The sequence below is a fragment of a genome, unplaced genomic scaffold (assembly GCF_019419815.1).
Source record: "Pyrus x bretschneideri cultivar Hongxiangsu unplaced genomic scaffold, Pyrus_bretschneideri_v1 Contig4, whole genome shotgun sequence".
NCBI lineage: Eukaryota > Viridiplantae > Streptophyta > Magnoliopsida > Rosales > Rosaceae > Pyrus > Pyrus x bretschneideri.
Genome location: NW_025999723.1, coordinates 8,558,192 through 8,569,926, shown reverse-complemented (window position 1 = coordinate 8,569,926; position 11,735 = coordinate 8,558,192). Strand labels below are relative to the sequence as shown.

Here is an 11,735-nt window from a genome sequence, read left to right as displayed (position 1 = left end):
AAAACCATGAGTAAGATCAAATTTAATTTTAATCCCTTGATACATTAATAACCTTATTTATTAATTATATTTTGATTTTTTAATTATTTCTCTTTTTCTTCCTAATTTTTAATATATTAATTTTATTTAATTTTCACTTTCATTTTCATTTCATTTATCGTAATATATTTTGTTGTAAACATTTAGGTAAACTAATTTTTGTTATACAATATATTTCGATGTACTTTGTCTTCTTCATTTAGGTACATTAAATTCATTATAATATATTTTGGTGCACACATTTATGTACACATATTTCGGTACATAAATTTTGATACAAACATTTAGATACACTAATTCAATATAATACATTTCGGTACTAACATTTTAGTGCATACATTACGGTACACACATTTAGGTACATTAATTTAATACAATACATGTTGGTGCATTTAGGTACATTAATTGAGTCTTTCAAGTTTGAAAAATGTTAAATAAAATTAATAAATTAAAAAACTCTTTTTTGGTAAAAAAAAAATTAAAATTTGTATATTAATAAATTTAAATATTTAATAGAAGGCATTTAATAAAATGCACATTAATTGTTTTGAATTAAGGACATATCAAAGGATTATAATAAATAGGTAATCTAATATTAAGTTTATTTTAAATTTCAATCTTCTTTAAGAATTAAAGTTAAAAAAATCCCAAATTAATTCACCACAGATTTTACCTGCGAGAAGGATAAAATTCCCAATCATCTCTGAACTGTTCACGTTCACGGAACATTACCATTATATATAAGTACATATTTCGAAGTGCATAGAGTGGCCTGCAGGCATCTTCTCTCACTCTGTTTCTCGTTCTTTCTGGGGGCATCTTCTGGAAATAAAGCCAGAGCCTTTTCGAAATTTTCTGCTTTGCCAGTCTCGACTTTTTACATATTCTTGAATCCCAGAAAAAACCCAGATCTCCTTTTCGATTCCCGGGAAACAAAAAGCAAGAAAATCCAAGAAAAAGAGGTTCACTTTTCCTTCATTTGTACTCTTTTAAGTTCTGGAGCTCCTGTAATATCATGCCACTTCTCGCCTTTAGAGAGCTCTCCTTCATTAATTTCTCCTGGTATTTATTACCAGAGAGAGAATTTATATGCATTCTGTCACACTCCCTGTTTGGTTGCCGAGAAAACCGAGGTGGAAAATTAGACTAAAGAAAAGAAAATTTTCGGGTCACATTTTCTGATGTCGCTTCTTCTTGTATTTTTCTCAAATTTGGTTTTTCTTACAGTATCCGAGCTTAACTGAATTGGGTTTTTTGTTTAGTTTAAGATAATTTAGGAATCATTGATTCCGGAGCTTACTCAGCCTTTTTTTTCGTTTCTTTTATTTTCTCGGAAACCAAACAGAGTTTAACATGGAACATGCAAGCTCCTTTTTGAAAACATCAAACCGTAGGCTAAACTTTCTGCTGAATCCGTGTATCATTATTTCTCTACCAAATTAATTTTTATTATTTTCTTTTTTAGGTCTTATTTATTTTGATGAAATTTTGGATAGTTGTTACTATCATATAAGCTAAATTAGCTGGAAAATAACTAATTTTCTGTTTTTTCAAACACTTTTCACGTTCTGTTAATTCCATACAAAGAAAACCACTAACTCTCTGCCCCAAGCATCAAGGGAGCAAAATGTGGCTTGAGCCTACTTTTGTTCTGATTGGATTCATGATTTTTCACTGGTTTTCTCAACTGCGTCAGTTGAATTTTGCCAACCCTTTTACCTGATTACAATTTTTCATAAATTTCTTGGTGTTTGGGACTTTTCTGCAGAAGGTGATTGGCGGAGGAGGAATTGAAGAAGAAGATGAATAATTCAGTTTCGGATCGGAGTTTTTACATTGAGAGTGAGGAAGAAGATGATGAGGAAAAGGAATTCAATAAGAGCATTGAAGACGGAGGCGAATCGGATTCTTCTGCCGAATCTTTTACTGAGAATCGGCAGCCGAATAATCCCAGTTCTCACAACAATCAATGGCCTCAAAGTTACAGGTTCTCTCTCTCCCCCATATAATTTACCATGATTTCTTTATTGTTCAATTAGAATTTTTACCGCTGTAATATGTAGTAAAAAAAAAATCTATTTCTATAGGTGAGTTTCTGCTGGGAATCAAAACAGGAATGGTAAAATTTGGTGGATTCGTGAGAAAGTTTACTTGCTGAGAATAATAATCAAAACATGTTACTATTGCAGTGGTGGTTTACAGATATGCAGAAACAAAAATTTAAACAATGAAAAACAAATCAATAGTTGGCTGCTTGTAAGATTTCAATTTGTTAAGCCAAAAGAACACATTGGTTTCGGATTGTTAGGGGGTAATGCAGGCTTGAAAAGTACTTGTTCATTGTTTCTCTTTGCATCCTTTCTTTTATACTTGCTGAAACAAAAGGGAGTGATTTGATTTTGGCTAATGGCTTTAATGAATTTTGCGTAAAGTTGAAAGCGAAACTAGTTAGTGACTTGCTCGTTGATTTTGAATTGTCTCTAGCGAAGTTTATTGACAAATTAGGCGGGTGATAATAATTTATTTGATTCTCTTATTCTTGTGATTCTTCAATCTTTAGTTCCGACTTCTGAATTAAAACTTCCTGTATTGCAATTGGTTTTTCAGGCAATCCATTGATCTCTATGGTAGTGTTCCATCCCCTAGTATTGGGTTTCTGGGCACTCCTTCATTGTCAAGACTAGGAAGTTCATTTCTTTCCTCATCCCTAACAAGAAGGCACACTCCCGAAACACTACCTTTCTTGTCAAAACCGTTACCAAGGGTCGCAGATGAGCAACAACAGCAGCAGCAGAGACGCAGTTCTCATTCTCTGCTTCCTCCTCTGCCAAGGAGGTCTTCAGTTAGAAAAGATGAGAAAGCATCCAGGGTTACTCATGACCATCATCCGATGTCTCGCCACAGCTCATTTGCACAAGCCGTGATCAATGGTAAGTATGAACATTTTATGTTTGCGCACAAATTGTTCATACATATTGGTTCACCTTCATCTGCAGGTTATACTTGCCATAATGCTGTTTTAAGTCTAGGAATTGTTTCTTGGTCATCAATTACATCAAATTTGAGTACTTTTAAAAGATATCCTACTATTTATTGTGTTCAAGGATGTCTAATATATAATTAGACCTTTTCGTGTGTCGTAAATACAAATCCTTTGAAATTTGTTAGGTTTCACAATTTAGAGTTACAACCTCTTGAGCTTCACTATATGTCATGTATTGTTGAAAATATACTGGCATATCCTTGCCGTTCAACTCAGTAGTCGGTCTGACTCTTATTCTCATCCCTGGGTGTATACCTCGGTGTTCCTATAGCATGCACACATCTTGGAAGAAAAACACGGGGATATACACCCGGATAGAGTAGAAGCTATCTGTCAAGTTCAAAGTTCTCTTTTTACACTGAATTTTTAGTTTGTTCAAATCTGAGGAATAAAATATAGATACCAAATTTCTTCAAATCTGAGGAATATAATATAACGTGTGTCTGCAGATTGCCTCATTGCTTTGTCCATATCCTATTAATATCTTCAAATTATGGGCATCCAAACAAGCAAACCCAGTATTTATTTCACATGAGCTAATGTGGTTGCTTACAATTTGGCCCTACTGCACATGAAAAGATCCACTAAATAAGTTACAAAATATGGGCACCGATTAACTTGTTTGGCTTGTGTGGATTTCAATTTAAAGCTATAGTTTGGATAACTTGTTAAACTTTGAAAGTGAACATGTGACGTAATTTGAAGATCGATCAGCATTGACTGACCATTTTATATTATTCAGGAATTAACGTTCTTTGCGGGGTTGGGATCCTTTCGACACCATACGCGGTCAAAGAAGGAGGATGGCTTGGGCTCTTCATTTTACTTATTTTTGCAGTGCTTTCGTTCTACACAGGATTGCTCCTGCGTTATTGCTTGGATAGCCAACCTGGGCTTGAGACTTATCCAGATATTGGCCAAGCTGCATTTGGTACTGGAGGCAGAATCGCCATCTCGGTAAGCTTGCTTACAGTCGTAGTATATGTATCATGTTTAAACACGAGCACTGGATTATGTATCACATCTTTAATAGAGGCGAGACCAACTTGTATGATTGAACCCTATCAAAAAGCAGGAATCATAGAAGAAAACAAGACGTTAAATTACAAAGTGTGTTTACAGATTTGAATTGAATAGCTACAATTGTTGTCGTCTAAGTGAATTGTCTTTGTTTTTGTTTTTGTGGGCGCAGATAATACTGTACGTGGAATTATATGTAAGTACAGCTGGCATGAGTGAGTGAGTATTTTCCTTATATTATATGTGTAATCATTTACCTATGCCTATGACTCTATGGTTTGAAATGGCACACATCCATGGAGTTATTAAAAAGCGACTAGAAGCTGGATCCCAGTGGGGACAACTCTTCAATTCCTGGTCCCACATCTAGATCTGATATAGTGAGCCTCTTATATAAATTGGGTCCACATTTGGATGTGTTTTTTGACTAGTCATTGAGTGAAATTACTAAAACAAAGCAACTTTTCTCGAGTATCTGTGTGCCAGTAGGTACTCAAGAAAAACTGAAAATAGACAAGAGGCAGGTGGTTCTTGTCATGGTGCTCACTTACCAAAAGGGAAATAATTCTCCTTCTACACACCCTTGATTAATCCAGACTATTGTTTCGTTTAATTTATTCAATTTGATATCGAAAAATAAAGAGGGGCGTATAAGAGGCTAAAAAGGGTGTGTGAAATTCGACTCTTGAGTACATCATTGAAAACTTACCTATCTCGGGGTATTTCTCCCATGTCTCTATCGCACTCCTGGCATAACTTATCACGACAATTGATATAGAGACGTGTGGGATATAGGGCCATAACACGTAGCTCCTCCTCATAACATCTTTTTAAACTGCACTCAAGGTTTCTTTGAGATCCATATTTGATTGAGGTTCTTAGCTTTTAGGGGCTTCAGACTTTGTGAATTAGAATTTGGAATGCAGGCAGTGACCAGACTAGCTATTGTTGGACAGAAAAAGAATTTTCTTTTGTTAGGAACTTAGAGCCAAGCTTAAATGACTGTGTAGCCAAATGATCGATTTGTCTAGTCGAACGGATTCTTTTGCTCATATATTCATCATCACATTGTCATGCTGCTCTGAGACACTGAATCAAAAATATGCTCATCTTAGGCGTTGCCTTGACGTATTGAGTGTTACTTCTATCTTTTTAAGCACATAGATCACCTACTTTAAATTGCTCTACCTGCAGGCTTGTTGCATAGAATATATAATTTTGGAGAGTGATAACTTGTCTTCACTATTTCCAAATGCGCAACTGAGTTTGGGCGGATTCGTGTTAGATGCTCACCTTTTGTTTGCGATTGTGACCACCCTTGCTGTTCTTCCTACTGTATGGCTTCGAGACCTCAGTGTTCTTAGCTATATCTCAGGTGAGTTTGGAAAGTTGAATATAATGTATCTTATGTATCTAATTGTCCGAAATGAATTTGCTTTGTCCATGTTATTGGTGAAGCTAGAAAATCTGTTCGATCAGAATAAGAATGCATTAACTAAATGCATGCTGTTCTTTGGAGAAACTCTTACATTTTACTTGTTTTGCTTCCAGCTGGTGGAGTCATTGCATCAATCTTGGTCGTCCTTTGCCTCTTTTGGGTTGGTCTAGTAGATGGAGTTGGCTTTGAGAACAAAGGAACACCACTGAACCTTGCAACCCTTCCTGTTGCTATGGGTCTCTACGGTTACTGCTACTCAGGACATGCTGTTTTCCCAAACATTTATACTTCATTGGAAAACCGAAGCCAATACCCTGCAATCCTCTTAACCTGGTAAGCTAAAGATGCTGAACCATTCTTTTCATCTAATTTACTAAAATAATTTCTTTAAAAAGTTTTCTGCCTTTTCTTTTTCAAATTTTCGTCAAGTCTTATTGTCTGTGAACAAATTGCAACTTCTTAACTCATTGTTTCACTTGGATTTGTTATCCATGTAGTTTTTGTATTTGCACTTTCATGTACGGTGGAGTTGCTGTCATGGGTTACACGATGTTTGGAGAAGTAACACAGTCGCAGTTCACTCTCAACATGCCTCACGATTTAGTTGCGACCAAGATTGCTCTGTGGACTACGGTATGCCCATCAAAGATTTCATTATGGATTTCGTAACCTCAAACAATAACCTTGTGTTCTATATGCATGTTGCGAGCCTTTCCTGCTATAATTAACTAGAGACTATAACTGATTGCTAATACTATTACCGGTTTATTTTACAGGTGGTCAACCCCTTCACAAAATATCCTTTACTGCAAATTATGCAGATAATGAATGTCATCTTATGCACAAACACAAACATATATCACACGAGCGCACACAATGCATGCAGTCTAGAATTTTATTTTGTCTTCGGAAAAACATCAGAAAGAACAGTAACTAGAACCACATATGCATATATTTTTGCTTTTGTTGCTCAACATCTACACGCATACAAACACAAAACAAAATAATAAATGACAAGAAAAGACTTACTTGTCTCTCCTTAATTAGACCCACATATGCATTAACTATATCTCCCGTTGCAATGAGTCTGGAGGAGCTGGTACCATCAAACAAGTCTCACATATACGCAATCTTAATTAGAACGGCACTGGTTGTCTCTACCCTGGTTGTCGGTCTCTGCATCCCCTTCTTTGGTAAGTCTGCCTTGAACTTCTTTTCTTTGCCTTTCCCACTTTATATTCATATTTCCTGGAAGCTGTGTCTCCTTGCTTGCTTATGTCTTTGGAAAACCATTTGATTGTCATATTGTGTTGGTTAAAAGTATTACGAACTTATCTTAAACTATTGCAGGTCTCGTGATGTCACTGATTGGATCTTTATTTACAATGCTTGTAGTAAGTTTACCTTTGCTCTCTATTTCTTCTTCTATTCCTGTGGTAGTAACTTTGCACTTAATTGCAGGAAATATGTTCCAAAATTTCTAATCCATTTATGAGTTAAGCGGCTATTTATACTACACTGACAAATATATTACTTGCAGACATTGATACTTCCATGTGCTTGTTATCTGAGCATCTTGAGGGGACGCATAACTCGATTTCAGGTACGTCAGTGTCATGCAAGCTTTTTAGCATTCAGTCTTCAAGAATTTGCAGACTTGAAACACAAACGCATTGTTAGATAGAAGAGATCAATTTCAATGCTTTAATTATTATAAGGTTATACACTTGGAGCTTCAATGGTTTCTTATCTGCATTTTTCTGCTATTTCCAGGGAACACTTTGTATTATAATTATAATGGTAGGCGTTGTATCATCGGCGTTCGGGACATTTTCGGCCATTTCGAAAATTGTTGAGAGCTTGAGAAACCCTACATAGCTGAAGTTTTTGGGACATGTTCTTGAGCAGTGAGAGACCGCATGATTATGTATTATGGATTATTTTTAGAAGAGTATCTATGATCTCTTGGTATTCATTCACAATTTTGAGTTATCTTTGCATTTGTATCCTGCTTTCCTATCTTGTTTTCCAATTTATATTGCTTGCAGTAACATTACATTTTGCTACACCATTCAATAAGTTAGTAGTATTATATATACACAATTTTAGTAGTGTGCTATTGGTCTTTATTGCTTCAAAAAAATTTGTAAATAGAATAAAGGCAAGCACGGCTTGTAGTTCGAGCAGTTAAGAAGATTTGCTTATGCATTTAAACCTACTTCACTCGTTATTGTTTATATGAAGAAAAAAAATAGCTTGGTCTTTAATAAAAGATAGTCTAGGGACAAGATTAGAGTGGGTTTGAATTTTATGTTTGTACAGTACTATTATTCGTGATAGTAATCAAAATTAAAGGTTGGATTCGGATTACTGATATTACTTGTGTTTTCACTAATCATATGTCAATGAAAACACAAACCGGCCACACAACATTAAGAATTCAACCCATGATTTTCGAGGAATTTGACTCATTAATTGTTGGTGGTGGTATTCTAATTCATTGAGAAACAATCCATCATAAAAAAAAAATTAAATCTCTCCTATGTACTTCTTTATAGTGAACTTCCAAATTGAAAAATTTTCAGTCTCATTTGAGTGTATTTATACACAGAGATAATCAAAATAATATTTCAAAGCAACGTGAGATTTGTTAGGGATTCAAGTTAATACTAAATATGTAGGCATTCACGTTAACACTAAATACATAAATATATGTACATGCATATTTGCGATTCCTATGGACTGGGGTAATCAATTATATGTTACCATTCTCGCTGGCTTACAACTCTGCGATGTAGAATAAATTCTAAACCCGAGTTTATTTTCTGCAGATTGTCGTTCTATTGTGTTGATGTCAGTTCAGTTCGTCCCAAACTCGTAAAACGTGCTGATGTTGGAAAAGTATGCCAATGTGACTTGTATTGGTATGGGAGTAGGTCATGTAAGTTTTGGCTGAATGCTTTTTCATCAATCATAGTGTATAACTGAGCGTAGTGGCGTTTTAAGAATCATACAATCTCACTTAATAGGATGAGGCTTTGTTGTTGTTGTCTAGTGTATAGCTTCACGGAAATGACTAACAGTCAAGAATCCAAAATCTACTGTGGCATGAACATCTTTGCAATTGATCAGTGAAGTGATCTCTTCAAAGTGTGTATGTTTTGAGTTGTTTTTGTGGATATCATTCGAATAAGTTAATGTTGTTTCACTTACGTTACGAGTATGACGGAGAGAGGGGGGCTGGAGGTCGGGAGGGAGCCGGAGCAGGAGGGGAGTAATGTGTAAAGCTATATACGTTTTGAACTTTTGTTAGCAACCTCAATGCCATCTATGTCATTTTTCAAGACTAACTCTATCCTACAAACCCGTACATGATGAGCTTCCGTTTTTTCCTTCTGTGACGATATAACCATGGGAGTATCTTAGGCATGTTAATCGTACCATCTTTCCTTGCTTTAAGCCTTCAACATATATCTGTGTGTGACTGACATTTTTGTTTTCTTTGTGCATGTTTACATGGCGTGTTTTCATATTATGCAGAAGATGCCAACCATACAGATAAGTTCCCATATCATTGAGACATCTTTGAGGAACTTGGGGTGTTCCTTCTTGCCTTTTTCTACTTCACCTTACGAATGAGGATGATTACGTAAGGTGAGGATGATTATGCCAACCATACATATAAGTAAAAGGTTATATTTTTAGCTACATCTTTATTAAGTAATAACCACTCTTCTGGGTGGGCATCGGGTGGGTTGTGTAGAATTATTAGAGAGATAGGCTATATAGCCCACTTCCAACAACATCGATATTATCCTCAACTTGGTAATTACCACCTACACAATCCGTCAGGTGTGGGGTTGCATCACAAAAGGTCTCGGTATTAGTTGGAGTGGGATCAGGGTATTTAAACTATTCTTTTGTCATTGATACGGTTGATGTGGGACACTTCAACACGCCCCCTTATGTGGTACCCAATTAGTGCGTCACACTTGGGAAATTCACACATCGACAACCACGTGGAGTCAAGGGGACTCACCCTACATGCAGGGCCAAGGGACCCACCATATCGTGTAGGGCCAAGGGGACCCACCCATCACATGACACTACAGTACGGACCCGCAACCTAGCTCTGATACCATGTAGAATTATCAGAGAGAAGGGTCATACGACCCACTTCCAACAACACCGATACTGTCCCCAACTTGGTAATTACCACATGCACAATCCGTCAGGTGTGGGGTTTTATCACAAAAAGCCTCGGTATTAGTTGGAGTAGGATTAGGGTATTTAAACTATTCTTTTGTCATTGATATGGTCAATGTGAGACATTTCAACAAGTTGGTTTGGTTAGACTTCAATTCATTGGCCAACTCGAACCCAATAGACTCGGGTTGAAGTTTTTCAAACCAATCGTCACCCAAGAAAATTGGCAACCCAACACACACGAACCTTCTTAAGGCAGTTTGGGTTGGGCTAGGCGAGTTCCATGAATTGGAATTTATTGGTTTCTTTCTTATTTCTAATGTGAGTATGATAATCAATACTAACACCAAACAAGGCTAAATGATGTGAATTTGATGTTGTTATATCACTACACGTTAAATATGAAAAATGATTAAGGTTGTGACATAGAAAATAGAGGGGGTAATGTTAGGAAGGAGGTCGGCGTGTTAGGAAGAGAATAATTTTTCTTTTAATTTTATTTTATCTTAAAATAATTTTAAATCAAATAATAATTTTATAAATAAGTTTGTAATAATTTATAACTCTTTTACAGAAATTAAATGGAAATATCCTTAATTGGCTAACGAAAATAAACACAATGACCAAATTGGCCAAATTGAAAACATAAGGATTAAATTGACTCAATAACTAAAACATGGGGACCATTTTAACATTTAAGCCATTAATAATACTTCAACCCAACCAACCTATATAGAATGAGTGGTCAGGTTTTTACTCAAAAAATAAAGTTTTAATGTTTAAAACCCAATCCAACCCATAGTAGGTGGGTTGGTCGGTAAACCCCTAAAATGCTCACCCCTAACCTCCCTAAAGTTATAAAATTAGTTTGGTCTCAATGTTATGACTATATAAAGTTTTACAGTACGAAGATAACTTGTTTCCAAGTGCTTTTAAAATGACTAAAAGCGGTTTTAGAGAAATATTTGCAGTTTTAAAATGACCAAAAGCACTTAAAGTGTTTCCTAAAGATTTATTTGTAAGAAGCACTTCAAGTACTTTTCCATCATTTACTTGCATTTTTACGTTTGGTAACCCGTTTATAAGTTGGCTTCCCTAATATGAAATGAAAACAAAATTGAAAGTGAAAGTCCAATAAAAAATATTTGTCACAACTCGTCCATGCACATACCCATTTCACTCCTCCACCGTCCATCACCGTCCATTCTTTACATTAGACGGTCCACCATCTCTCTTCCTCTATCTCTTTATAAAGTTTTCTCTCAAAACCTTGGAATTGTTCCAAAATTCTTCACCTAGATTTTTTATCACAAGGAAAAGCTTCATCTTCTCATACATTCGATCGGATATGGTATATACATACATATATACACACATATTAAATTTTTTTTTCTTTACATAAAGCAATTGGGTTGTTGGTGGAGCTCACTCGGGATCAATTCCGCGACGTAATTCCCTCGATATGACGCTGTCTAATCATGTCCCCCGATTTTAGTACCAATTTCGATACACTTAATGAAATTTACAATTAGTTAAAAAATTTCGATGTTTTTGAGGTTTTTTTTTATTTTTATTTTTATTTTTGTTCCCATCACGGATCATATATTGGATTTGTTGATTTTGATGCGTTTTCCTTGATCCATGTGAGTATTTCTCCTCACGCTTAAAAGGTAAGAAATTTTCGTTTCAATTATTGCTCTTTTTCGAGAATCTTATACTTTGAATTCTATAATTATATTGTTTGTTGCTTTGGCAGTATAGTTGTTTCAGTAAAATTTCTGAGAATGGTTAGATTGGCACAAGCAAGATGTAAAGTGATCATAACGGCCAATGTTTCCATATATATTTTTAGTTTCCTCCAACATCTTATTTAAGATTTTCGAAAGGGAATTGTTATTAGCATTCCAAAATTCTCATTGTACACTTCAAACTTTCTATATTTAGAAAGAAAAATACACTTGTGAGGAGTGTAAAATAAGATTTTTGGAG

The 11,735-nt window shown here is 35.4% G+C and overlaps 1 protein-coding gene across 1 annotated transcript; it reads left to right on the top strand.

The window, feature by feature from the left end:
- The first annotated feature begins 798 nt into the window (after positions 1-798).
- On the top strand, positions 799-7,654 carry LOC125468696 (amino acid transporter AVT1C-like). The gene is made up of 13 exons (XM_048564916.1): positions 799-1,001; positions 1,808-2,026; positions 2,647-2,969; positions 3,825-4,039; positions 4,275-4,298; positions 5,297-5,477; positions 5,654-5,873; positions 6,038-6,173; positions 6,317-6,336; positions 6,594-6,733; positions 6,891-6,934; positions 7,081-7,143; positions 7,314-7,654. Exons 2-13 carry the CDS (start codon positions 1,842-1,844, stop codon positions 7,416-7,418), a joined length of 1,656 nt encoding a protein of 551 aa, XP_048420873.1. The 5' UTR covers positions 799-1,001; positions 1,808-1,841; the 3' UTR covers positions 7,419-7,654.
- Positions 7,655-11,735: the final 4,081 nt, after the last annotated feature.